Below are 14,306 nucleotides of genomic sequence, written 5' to 3'. Positions count from 1 at the left end.
CTGCATAATGGAAACAGATCTCATGCTGAGTTGAATTAACTTCCTGTTTATGCCACTGTGTTCAGTTAGTGGTTTAAATCCCACTTGTACTAAAAATAGCTGCATCTACAGTACTGTGAACTGAATTCAACTAAACAGTCTGTGAAGTTGCTGCTAAAGACTTCAGATTTTCTATGTGGAATTGGTGGCATTGTAAAAATTTAAGGGCAGTCATGGACACTGAGACAAAGCGTAAAGATTGAATCTGTCCTGCTGCTCTTGTAGATTGCAGTAGATAAAGAGATAAAAATAAAACTGAACTTCACTGATCATATAATGTCGTTAAGTGAGGAGCAGCCAGTTGTTGTTTTGACACTATTGGTAATTTCCACATCATTATGTAATCCGCTTAAGAGAAATCCGCCATTCAAAGTTTCAAGTGCACTTGGTATTGAAAACACATACACATTAAAAACTCAATAAACTCAATAAATGAAACTATAGATGGAGGCAACAGTCTTTCAGTTTTTCTTCTCATTTTTCTTAATGAAAGCTTTTTTGAAACCAAGTTTAGACATAGAACAACCAAGATGAAAGGACCTCAGCTCCAAAATGGATTTCGTGTGGAAGCATCTTAAACTTGTTATACCACTGATGGCCAGTGGGGTTGACTCCTAAAAGCCCTTGCCCCCATAGAAATACACTGGATATTGCTCTAAAAATTCTTGGTTAAAAATTTTCCCACAAGTTATTCTGGTCTACTCTGTTTTTATAAGGAAGTTGTAATAATTGATCTGATATCTCACCTTTAATTTGAATGGAATAGAATAGAATAGGTTTTCTTGTCATTGCAAAATACCATTGTACAGTCCAACAAAATTTGGTTTTATGTGTAATAGACCCTGACCAATATGGGATTTTTGGGGCCGATACCAATATTGGGGGCTAAAAAATATAGCCAGTGTCCGATACATCAGCTGATAATGAAAATAAGAACATTGATATACACAGGATATAATAGTCTCATATTAGGTAATGGAGGACATGTAGATTAACAGCTGCATCTGTGTTTATCTCACAAAGATAATTTACACAACTTTAAAACGCTGCATAATAGTCTTATATTAGACTAGTATATGACCAGTGGGGAACCATGGTTTCTAGATGTGGTAATTTTTATACCGGGGAGACCAGACTTTTGGGGAAAGAACGGTCTGTGCAGGGCCCTATAAAGAGAGCTACAACACGCTTTGATGTTACCGCTCTGGTGATCATGTGATTCATGTAAACCTGAATTGTTCCAAATGAACTGAGCGCACCCATGTTATTCAATGGGAGAAACAGTAGGGAGCATGGAAAATCTCAAAATAAACCACACAACTATTGTGTCACTACTGTATGTATTGTTGTGTGTGTGTTAGAATTTTGAGTAGTGGGGTTGACCACTGAAAGGAGTGCTTTTATTACTTTGAAAACTTAAATTTTGGGGGGAATGGTTGGTGTTAGCTTGGATAGGCTACTTAGTTTTGAGTGTCTTATTAACTTAGAGCTGGAATTACTAGATCAGCTGCAATAGAAATGAATGTGTTCCAACGACACTCAATGTAGGAACTACCAGCTCCTTCAAAACCCGGAAGTAGGTCCATATTTTGTCCACCATTTTTTACAGCGGAAGCCTATGGAAGGGTCGCTCCTCTCGCTCTTAACCAATGGATTTCGCTCCCAAGAATTTCAATTACGGCTACTAGCCAATCAGTAGTAGAGAGGGGCAGGTCTTGTGGAGATGAACAAACTGGTTCGGAGACATCAACTACAGAGTAGCCAACTACACTTGGTGACGCTTGTAGAGATGGAAGGTAAACAAATGAAGGCCGGTGAAGACGTCCTGTAGGTTGAGAATATGGACAATCTGGCGATATGTCTGTAGTAGTGATGCAGATCAGCGGGTTACCGAGAGAGGGGGGCCGGCATGAATCTGAAGAACAAGGGGGGGTAGCGGTCCGCGCATACCGCAAGAGTGGTACGCGAAAACCATGCAGTCATAAAGCTGAAAATGACAATAAAGATGTGTATAAAATGGGGGTCAATAAATAGTAAGACAGGAGATAAGTACTGCAGCATATCTCTCTGTTATGCACACCTGCGGGCGCCAGTGTAATAGGCTATATATCGCTATTTTATCCTGCTGTAGGGAATTTATACATGATACTGTACATATTTTTGGGTCTCTGCTCAATCAATGACCCGCCCTGCAAATATAGTGCCTTTTTTTGACCAGCCCCAACCCGACCCGCGCATCACTACTCTGAAGTACAGAGGTCAGCAACCCTGGTCCTCCAGAGCCATTATCCTGCATGTTTTAACCTAGATGTTTTCCTTTTCCAACACACCAGGGAAACATCTACAACATGCAGGATAAGTGGATTGGATGCCCCTGACTCCGCCAAAAGACATGTTCAAAAACGGTCTTGCACGTTTTAGAAATGTGTTAATTTTATTCCAGGTGATTCTAGATATAAAGTTAGTTGTCCAATGTGAATCAAACAGCAGTGAAAAATAAGATTATATGTATTAACCCTTTCATACATGAATTATGAGAACCTTAATCAAGATTTTTTTTCTTGGGGGATTTTATTCCTCTTTAGGCATTAAAAAAAACTATGTGATTGAAATTTTTTTATGGAGTTGCAAAAATGTCCACTAATCTGGACACCATGCGTTTGATTTTTGAAGCAAAGAAACATGTATTTACTGATATACTGTGTGAAAACTATGAAATAAAAACATTTTAATGCTGCTAATCTGATGTTTTCTCACATTTTAACATACTCTAGTACTAGTCATTACTCACTTCACAGAGATAATGTGCAAAAAAAAAAAAATTGTTGTTAATTACAGTCTAATAACAATAAAAAGGAATTGATTTACACTCAAACGTGTTAGATCAGGTTTATCAAGAACAGCAAAGTTACAGTAGTGTTATCAATTGGAGTGTATGGGATGATGCATAAGTGTCCAATGTGTTGGCTGATATGAAACTAAAACAACAAATCCATGAGTATACAAGAGAACAGCTGTAGAATAGCTGTCCACTGTAGTGACCACTATACATGAATGGGTTAATGTTGTTTTGGACCCAAAGTGATGGGGAAGTGACAGCCCAAACCAAGCAGTGTTGAAAGCTCAAGTCATATTTCCTAATGCAGATCCAGTGTTGGATTAATGAGCAGAATTGCATTGTATTTGCACAATACTCAAACCAGTAGTTTCCATCTGAAATTGCATGAAAAAGCACTTAAGGTGCTATCATTTTCTAAATTTTCTTGGGGGAGGGCCCTCTGAACCCTCCTTTACATGATGTACATTCAATGTGAGTTGGGTGGTTGAGACCTTATTACTCAGACCTTATTACTCAGGGGCCTATGATTTCTTAATTTGCTCCTATGCAGACCTGTAAATTGCTGGCTATAGGCCCACCAATGACCCATTCCCCAATGACCTGACCTGGAGAAATATTTTCAGGCTTGAGATTGTTTTTTTCAATCACTCCTGAAATACACACATCAACTGTAAAACAGTCAAGAATAAAAAATGTTTATATAAAAACACTCAAGTAAAACACACACATGCAAAACTGTGTCCAGCAATGTGCAGGATGTACAGGTGACAGTACTAGCTTTAATGTCAAGTCTTTTTAAGTATAAGAGCTTTTAAATAAAACATTTTTTTTTTCCATTACAGGCAGCTCCACTGTAGTAGTCGATAACAGGTTCAACTAACAGGATGTAAAATGACATTTGTACTCAGTGCTTTGTAGGGATGTAACGATATGATATGAAAATCATGGTTATTGTGACCACAATTATCATGGCTATTAGTATCATTATAGCTGTATTGTTGAAATGTGTTCAAATTGTTCAAAAGTATTTATACACACACTGAAATAATTTAACCAAGTTTTATTTTGAAAAACACTAATAAAATAACATGCACAATGTACTTTCTGTTGGCAAAAACCTTAAAATATTAACATGTAAACCTGAAATATACAAATGTGCTTTAAAGATGGCCCCTTATGGGCATAAGAGATGACTGCACTTTATGCAAATTGTAGATAAGAAAGGAAAGCTTTGTGTTTATACGGCCCCGTATAGCTATACCGTCAAGAGCATGCCAGGCCTGTAGATTTCAGTGTAGTGGGATGATGGAGTAGGCAAGGCAAATTTATTTGTATAGCACAATTCATACACAGGGCAATTCACAGTGCTTTACAAAAATGGAAAAGAGACAGGTTAAAAACACACAAATACAATTAAAACATGATCAATAAAACATAAATAATAATCAATTAAAATAAAGTAGAAGAGAAGAGTGCAGATAGAACCCTTTCAGTTGTTTCTATGCACAGTTGAACAGAGCAGTTTTCAGCCTGGACTGTTTTACATATTTTATATCAAGTAAATACACAAAAATCCTGTTAAGCAGATGTAGTGGGCACCGATTAGCTAAGATGACAACATTTGCTACCAAACGTCTTTATTTTCTCATTTAATACTTAAAACTTCACTTATTAGCTCCATCCTCCTTCTCTAAACTGTATCATCACATGTGAATTTGGAGTATTTCCTTCATCTGTCCGAGAATCTGTTTTCGCATTTTCCTCTATTTACACGCAAACATGAAAATGGAGATTTGCTGAAATCTCCACTTTGGCCGAGGTTTTTAGAAACCAGTTTTGGTGTGCATGCCTGTTGTTGTTGTGTAAATGATAGGCACAAACGTAGAGAAAAGTCTCTGTTTTCAAAAATCCCTAGCTACGTGGGGGGAAAAAATCTCCAAGTGGTGTTTGCTGCAGAACCACATGGGTGGAGCAGCACCAGACTCACCCACCAAAGTCAGCCCCACCCACCACCAGAGTAAGCCACGCCCATCAGTTCTGACGAGGCATTTCAAGGAGCTCGCTCTAATCTGTACATCCACGGCACCACAACTGCATTAAGATCTAGGCTATTTGTGAAAGATGGTGATGCAGGCTGTTAGTGAATTAATTTCAGTCATATCACATTAATTACTGTTGTAACATCTGGCTTAACTCTTTAAGTGCCAGACAGTTAAGGGGCTAATAAGCCTTAAAAGTGCCACAGAATTTGGCCGTTTTTCAGTATTTCGCGTCGTTTTTATAATATTTGAAGAATCCTGCAGAAAACCGCTCGGTAACATCCTACCGATTGCTGATTCGATTCAAAACGCACCAGACGCAGCCGATTCATTATTGATCGTAATTTGCATAATTTATAATAATAATAATAATAATAATAATAATAATAATAATAATAATAATAATCTTTATTTATATAGCACTTTTCATACATTAAAAACTGTAGCACAAAGTGCTTTACATATCAGTTTAAAAATCAGTACCGCCCCCCACCCACACCCACCCACTCACCCGCACACACACACACACACGCACACACGCACACACACACACACACACATATACATGCAAACCCACAAGCTCACACATACTTAAGATGTACAAAAAAAATGTACAAGTAAAAGTAAAAGATCAATTTAGGAGGCGCTGTCTCAGGGAGCCATCTGCACCAGGAGGCAGCCGCCGACCCCGGCGACCAGGCACCAGCAACACAGCCCCGCATCCCAACTAGTGGGAGACGGCCAACTGGGACCCCCACCCACCAGAAAGGAGCGGACCCCAGTGAGAGAAGGCGCCACAGCCCCCGGAGTCCACAGCCGCCCCCCGGCATGGAGGGCTCCCTCTGATGAAACACAGGAGAATAAGAAACATTAAAAAGATATAAAAATATTATTCGGTCGCGTGACCTCAAATTCCCGTCTGCTTGGTCTCAAAAGGGGGACACAGAAAGAACGTCATCGAAATGTGAGAAAGAAATGGGGGTGGATGGTTTGTTTGTACACAAATGTGGCGTGTTCTCCAAAGCCGATCTGATCGGCCCGTGGCACTTCACAGGTTGTTTTCGTAAAGCCGATTTAATCGGCCCATGGCACTGAAAGTGTTAAGTTACCATGTTAAATATATGGAAGTGCAAGGATTTCTAGTCCTTAAACTGTTCGCATTGGATTATTGCGTATGCGCATTTTGCCTACCAAAATCACATGATCCACAGTGTTAAAGGATGTTAAGTCACCTCTGGCTCTAGTTATAATAGATGCACACTCTATTCATCTTTCAGTGAGATCGCGTAGTAGCAGAGCAGAACAGATAGCGTGGTTAGTATAGATGTATGGTGCTGTTGCAGGTGACCAGGATTCAAATAAAATGCCAGCTTTTGCATTTTCCATTTCGTATTTATACACACAGTAGGACAGATGGACGAAGAGATTTTGTAGACAAATAAGCCTTAGAATGGCCTATTTATCTAAAAAGAATTACTTGGTGCCTAATATTTGCAGCATCATCAGCAAAATCATGAATGCCCCTGTTCCCTCTCTGCCGGACAGCTACAACCACCGGTGTCCTTGCAGGGCCGTCAACATCATAAAAGACCTTCATCACACTTCCCATGGTCTGTTTACCCTACTGTCGTCTGGGAACAACTATCACGCCCCTGCTCAAGATGAAGTAGGGTGCTGAAATAGTTTAAGGCAATCAATATTATTATTGTTTTGTAGCCCAGACCCCTGTTAGAAGAGAAACACTTGAATTCAACCTAACCCAATACTTTTGTCCATATAGTGTATTTCGAAAGATCTGAACCCCCGACCATATAGAGAGGCAAACCTTTAGACTACATGACTGAAGAACTCTGATGGACAGTTCACAGTATGAAGAGTATTGCAGTGGGTCATAGTGTTGTCCAGGATTGTGATGATTGTGATCCATTTGGAACTCTTTCAAACCGGTTACCATCTTATGTGTCTTTCATTTGTAGCCGCCATCACCGAGGAGCTGTTGAAGATCACAGAGGAAAACCAGGAGCTGCCGGGCCTCAGGGGCTTCGACTCCCCTTTCTATCACACCACTGAGACTCTGACTGGCTGCCAGGCACCAGAAAAGACCCTCCCCAACATCCAGCCAGGAGGCCCCGTCCGGGACACCCACAACGTTGTATCGACGCCAGACAAAATGGAGAATGCAGTGAACACCAGCGGCATTGGCACTGGAGGAGGAAGTGGAGGAGCAGGAGGAGGTGCAGGCGGAGCAGCCCCCGGCCTGGAGCAGACTTGGTCCTTCACCCCCATCGACCACCACCTGCACCGAAGCCCCTCTGCCCCTGACGATGACGTGGGAAAGTATGGGATGTTCTCACCGAGCCCCTGCAGTAAGACCCCTCCCGCCCCCATCCCCTACGAGTCGTTTTTTGACCTGGCTCTGCCGCGGGCCGCCTCGCTGTTCGTGGGGAAGAAGACGACGGAAGCGGTGCACAAGGCGGCGATGGAGAGGCTGCTGCAGCGGGAGGAGGGGCTGGAGGATGGGGAGGAGGAGGGGCTTATGTCTGCTTCGCCACTGGAGGTGCTGGATCGCCTTGTTCAACAGGGAAGCGACGCTCACGATAAAGTTCTGAAGAGGTGAGGGAAGTGGTTGTGATGTAGCCTAAGAATCTGAACTAAAGCTTCTGTTATTATTCCACCAATTTCTGTTTTTATTCCTGATGAGGCCTTTTGAACAGATAAAACACAGTACAGTTACCTGTTTCATCTGGGCCTAAAGTAAACTAGTGCTCAAACAATTAGACATCATCTGTTACACATGATCTAATTATGTACACAGATTTTTTAACATATTGAATATCAGTAAAAGTACAGTGTTGTATCAGTACAGATGCAACACTCATTCCTAAACTATAATATAATGATACACTGGGTGTGAATTTAAACACTTCTAGATCTTTACACTTAAAGACCTAGACCTATTTCTGACTCAACTTCCAAATGACTTCCTCAATATTATCCTTTCCAAAGTTATTTATTGCCACTTATTATTATATTATACTCTTCATTTTGCATTTTTCAGTGAAAGTCAGGTATTTTCATACATTTAATTGACTGACCATGTTCAGTAAAGCACAGAGTAAACTCAGAGGTTATTGTATCAAAACAGAATAACTGAAGAAAAAATTACTTTTTCAGCAAAATATCATTAACCACTTAAAAACAAGTGTCTCCATCCACTGTCATTTGTCAAACTCCATGGGTTTTTACTGTTGAATCAATGAGCCTGTTTATATGGCCCCCTTTACTCCCATCATTATCTGATTTCTGGAGTTATCAGATTATTCAAGTGATCATGTAAACAGGATAATCTGATGGGCTTTATCCGATAACGGCAGTTATCTGATTATAAGAATTTGGATTAACACACCTAGATTTCTCCCCAATAATTCTATGTCTTCACACATGTGTACAGGTTAATCTGAATTCTTTCATTTTTTTTACATCTGCGCATTTGTTAAAAAAGAAAAAAAAAAAAATCCGTATAAACAGAAATTACACAGTGACAACGTGAGACTAAGGAAAAAGGTAAACAAACAATGAAATGAAGGACAGCAGGAGCTTGTGACCTATTTTGTGGTCCTATTTGCTCCCATGTTAGGACAGCTAACGCTGACACTGTAGGTGTTGCAATGGTCGACAAGACTGGATGTTTTTAAAAGGACGGGAAGTGTATGTCTTATAACGTACGTACGCTGAAAGAAATCAAATAATGGACTGAAACATGTAAACTAGGGTTTTTTGATTATTACATTTCTGAAGTGCATGTCAACGCATTGCATCTGATTACGGCAATTATCGGCTAACTCCTAGTTATCAGATTTTTATGGTCATGCAAACAGGCTCAATGTTGCAGAAGATAACGGCGTTTCCATGTTCACTGCGGAGCCTCTGAGCATCTAAATGGGTCATATCTGATGACCATGAAAGATGACAAACAACATTTTTCCTGAATTATTCAACTGTTTTGATAGAATTTGTGGATCAAAACTTATGACATATTTTAGATCAGTAGATACTTTTGGTCACCAGTGGCTGTTAAGGTCTTTAATGGTTAACATATTTTATCTTTTTTTTGTTTTTCTCAGATGCTTTTTTTCCAAAGCGACTTACAGGGGAAAACCAGTCAAATCCCACAATCAATCAAATTTTGTTTATATAGCACCAGATCACAAAAGTTATCTCATGACACTTTATATATAGAGTTGGTCAAAACCAGACTCTAAGCCAATTTACAGAAACCCAACAGAATATTGATACATTTACATCAACTTGAGTATCCTTTTTATAATTGGGTTTGTTACGTATAGTGTTTTTCTGTTTTTTACATGTAAATATCATCTCCAGAAAATCTTAAACCATTATCCCAACTTTAACATACGCCACTAAATGTGGCATTCCTGTGTACTCAGAAAAAGAAGAAAAAGTAATGGTTATGTGACTTGTAAATGTATGTAGTCATCTTTATTGAAATGACCTATTTACATCTTAACCAGCAGGTATACCATGAAGAAACAGTATCCGCAAGTTCATGTAAACCCCTGTAGACTGATGAATATGCCTTTAACCCTCGAAGATTCAATCATTGTTAAAAACAAATATAATGGTCGAAGTTGTCATGTTATTCACGGTCCAATAGGCAGAAAAAAACTCACTACAAGCTACCACCTTTCACCTTTGAGCAACACAGTGAATTCCATCTGCAATGAAAGTTTACAAATCCAGTCCGTTAACTTGAGAAGAACGTGCGTGCTGTGTTAAAGGCTATAGACGAGCTTCTTCTGGTGAAGTCAGATCTGATCAAGTGATCACTGAGACACATCTGGACATGCTCTGCAATGCCAGGTGTGAACAGATGCATCTACAGCTGGACACTAGTGTTCAGACATCTCAAGACAGATGTTGATGCAAGGTATGAACAGGGCCATTATGTTAGTCTCTCTCAAGTTCACAGCAGACAAGTGATTGCAGCAAAACAAAAGGTCAGAGGTCAGTCTGATGTCCTGAAATACCAAGGATCACTGCCTTTCATAGTGCACTTAGGTGATTGTAATAATCTAAGCAACCGCATTCATATAATAATCAAGATTTTAACCCGTAAAGGTCCAGTGCTACTTTTGTGGTAGTTCCCAAATAAATTTTTCTCTCTTGTTAACCTTTTCCTAAGTGATTTATCACCATTTATTATAATACTATCCTCTGTATTTTGCATTTATCAAGGAAAGTAACGTATTTTCATATATTTAATTTTACTTATCATGTAGATATTCATAAAAGCTCAGACTAAATTCAATTAGAGAACAGAGAAAGCTGAAGAAAAAGTGACTTTTTCAGCAAAGATATCAATAACTGAATGTTTAAACGAGCATCTACACCTGCTGTCATTTATCAAACTCCATGGGTTTTACTGGTGAATCAAAGTTGTAGAAGATGATGGTGTTTCCATGTTCACTACGGAGCCTCTGAACTTCCAAATGGGTCATATCTGATGACCATGAGAACATGACAAACTGCATTTTACTGAAATTATTTACATGTATTGACCGAATTAGTGGCTCAACAGGTAATAAGCATTTTAGATCAGTAGATGTGCCACAGGCTGTTTGGGTCCTAAAGGGCTAAAGACAATAAGAACTCCAGTCTTCATAATAACAATGTAACTTTGGACATTTATAATATATGCTGCTCACAGTCTTAAAATGATAACAGTACTTGACTCGTGTTAATGCAGACTGTTACCAACCAAGGAAATTCTACAATTTAATAAATAGAAAACTGTCCTTTTTTTTTTCTTCACAACTGATGATAGAACAGATGAGACGGCAGGATTAACCAAACCTGGTAGAACAAAACTCCGTTAACTTCTGTGCTGCTACTTTTCTGAGTCCGTATCAAGGCTAAATTCAGCCAGGATGACTGAAAAACCCCAGTCTAATCTGCTGTCTTGGTTTTGTGAAAAAGCCCTGAGTTTGTCTGTGTCCAGTGTAAACACCATACACTGAACATGATTGAAACCAGGATAAGAGTTGTGAAGAGGGATACTGTTGTGCGTGTAACATAATCACTGGCTAACAACTCTGAAGCAATGTACATTGACAAATCCAGCAGAAATAAATCCATGGCTATTAATGAGAACACATTTTGGATTAGAAAAGATAAACATTTTTCTCGATAGTGTGTTGTTCAAACTATTGGCATTAGCAGACGTGAATATAAGCATCTAAATTGGAAATGGTATGTTTGAGGGGAAAATAATAGCTTATATTTGTTATGGTGAGTTTGAGGTTCAGTTCAAGCTGTGAATTTTAACTGTTATAAAGTCGATTCAGGTCTACACATCTAATTTCATCACATCCTATACCTGAAATATTCCATCAAATATTACTGTCAGTGAATGCATCCATCTCTGAAACAAAGCATAATAAAGCAAACACGCACACTACAAGTTTCCATACATACAACAAATATGTTGTTCGAAGAAAGTTCTGTATTTGCTTTTTTCATAAATTATTTTTTAATTTTGGAAAAGATTTTGATAAAGAATACCACATTTTCATTGCTCTATGTACCACTGTACATAGAGTTATTATATTGATTATTAATCTAAACTTTTTGAAATAAGTCTACAAAACAAGTGGTGCCTGGCACAACAAACCCTGCCCCTCGCTCGTATTGTAGCTTATTTTGGCATCGATCCAGCTGATGTTGTCATGTCTATGCATGTGGTGATGCCAACATATCAATTGCCTCTATATATGTGCCAAGATTGAAGGAAATTGAAACAAATGTGAACTTTGACCTACTTTTTCCAAAATGTATGACATCTATTCTGGGTCACTGACAATCTATAAACCCAATTTGGTATGAATTCAACCAATAGTTTTGCTGCTAGAGTGTAAACAAACGAACAAACCAAACCAAAAACAATATCCCTTGCGTCCCCTTTCGGGGTGTGAGGTACTGACAATGTGACATGTTAATGCTTTTAAGTTGAACAAAGAACACTAAAACATTAAATTTATATCATTGGTGCTAATATGTAATTTATCCTATGAAAATGAGCAGAAAACTACATATAGTGAAGTAAAATGATGCATTTTGCTGATAACGTAATAGTTTTTAAAATGTTTAAATGTAGTATTGATAATGGAAATTAACAGCAGATGTGAACAGAATACACAGACGACAATGAATCAACACTGCATCTCCACAGACTTTATCACTCACTGAATAAAGTGTGAAGCTCATTGTTATATGGTATCATTAGGTTTTCTCCTTCAATCAAAAGCTTTTTGGACAGAAAACAGTCACACTGAAACCACAAATCACCTCTGTTTTCTGTACAGTTTGTGTTGTCAGTAGTTGAACTAAAGATCTGTTTGGAATCGAACAAACAAATCAGAACTGTCACAGTTTAGTCTGAACCATGGATCAACAAACAGTAATTGTAGCAAAGATAATAACATCCCATAATGACTTTATACTTTCATAAGACTCATAACAAACTCACCCGTATAGAAGAAACACTGCCATTTCAGCATCAAACTTCGTTCTTTTAGTGCAGGGCTGTGTCCAGTGGAGAAAACAGTGCTTCTAGCTTATACCACTTCTGTTGTTTCTTACTGGTTCTCATCTTTAACTAGGCCTTGTCATTAGGTTTCATTGCTGTGGGAGATAGGCAGCGTGGCTCATTACTCCCTTTAGTGGTATCTTAGATTTGCACTCAAATGTCAACCCTTGGCTGTGAATAAATATGGTTCCTAACTCTGCAGTACAGTACACTAACATGTTTGACTTAATGGTAGAACTCTTTTTTTTTTTCCCCCCAACGATAATGTTAAACGCTACATATGGCTCAAATGTCAAATGAAAAGTCAGAAACCAGCTAGTGAGATGTTTCAAGTGATATTACTTTATTGCGGTTAAATCCAGACATCACTGCTGGTTACTGCAGGTCTCTCCAAAAAAACAACACCCTTATTAATACACTGAGCAGTTTGAAAAAAAAAAAATCTCATAAATATCTGTGGGTTGAGCTTCTTAAAAACTCTGCTGCTTCAGCCATATTGAATGTACATACCCATGACTTAATTGGCAAAACTAGATTTTATCTATATGTGATATAGAAAAATACTCATTTAAATTTCCTGGCAAGTTCCTGTTAATTTCATTTAACAGTATTGGTGACCTAATAAAACCAAATGAGGGCTGTTAAACACATATTTTCTCTTTTTTTTTCCCACAGATTACCTTTGCCAAGTAAGTCAGCTGACTGGACGCACTTTGGAGGTAAAGCTCTCATTTCCTGTGCTTCATTAAACTGATAAAGATCATGTTGTGGCAATGTTCAGCCATGATTCTAAATAGACATAACCGCTGATTGGTCACAAGCACTTAGCTATGTCCAGCACACTCACTTAAGTGAAATTTATGAAAGCGGCCAGTTCCCACAGTCGCACAGATCCACAGAAATAAAAAGTCCATCTGTCTGTGATTCGTCTTCATTTATTTACCTCTCCACTACAGCAGCAATCTGATTGTCTGCAGCTGCGGTTCACTACAGAATAGAAACACCCTTGTTTTTTTGTTTTTTTTTTTGTTTTTTTTTTGCAGCAACTTTTTGCCAGCTTGTAATTACCCTGGAATTTAATCATGTCCCCAGGTTCACTGATAAGAGTCATGTAATTCAGATTGGGGCCTAAACAAACACAGTGCTTGTGGCTGACAGTGTGCCTTCGGGTTTGTTTACACTTTATACTTGTCACAACCAATGCTCTGTATGCGAGGTTGTATTTGCTTGGGATTGAGAAAACAGTGTTGGAAATGTGTTGATGCTGTGACTAACAGGTTCAGCATTAGCCTCGAAGTTAGCTTTAAATCGGTACCTGATAAAGTCTTATCGAGCCAAGACAGATCAGTAATATTCTGTAACCTTTAAACTGTTACTGTCAGCATGTGAAGCTGCCTCAGTCATGTTTTTTGTTAGAGTATTTTTAGTTAAGTTTAGTTTTAAACCAGAGGCCATAAGGCTTTGTCAAAACCGATAAACTGCAGCATCCCTTTGGAGAAACAGATTATTCACATTAAACACTGCAAAGGTGCAAAAACACTGCACAGAGGGCAAGGCGCTATTACAGATAGAGAAAAGTTTGTAGATTTCCATCCAGGTTATGGTTTTCATAACTCTGCAAGGATGATAGAATAGAATAGAATAGAATAGAATAGAATAGAATAGAATAGAACAGAACAGAATAGAATAAAATAGAATGCCATTGTGTTGCACAGTGGAATTGATGCTCCTTACAATGATACAGAATTGAAAAATGGAAAGAAAAGTTATATTATATATAGCA

The 14,306-nt window shown here is 38.5% G+C and overlaps 1 protein-coding gene across 1 annotated transcript in view; it reads left to right on the top strand.

Annotated features, from left to right (window-relative positions):
* tsc1b (TSC complex subunit 1b) overlaps nucleotides 1–14,306 on the top strand; it is a 56,259-nt gene that overhangs the window by 25,024 nt on the left and 16,929 nt on the right. The window contains exons 14-15 of the mRNA XM_030149643.1: nucleotides 6,894–7,530; nucleotides 13,199–13,242. Of these exons, the coding sequence (XP_030005503.1) occupies nucleotides 6,894–7,530; nucleotides 13,199–13,242 (681 nt within the window). The remainder of the gene's footprint in view (nucleotides 1–6,893; nucleotides 7,531–13,198; nucleotides 13,243–14,306) is intronic.

This window comes from Sphaeramia orbicularis, chromosome 12, assembly GCF_902148855.1.
Source record: "Sphaeramia orbicularis chromosome 12, fSphaOr1.1, whole genome shotgun sequence".
In the NCBI taxonomy this organism is placed as follows: domain Eukaryota; kingdom Metazoa; phylum Chordata; class Actinopteri; order Kurtiformes; family Apogonidae; genus Sphaeramia; species Sphaeramia orbicularis.
This window is presented reverse-complemented; position numbering and strand designations above follow the sequence as displayed.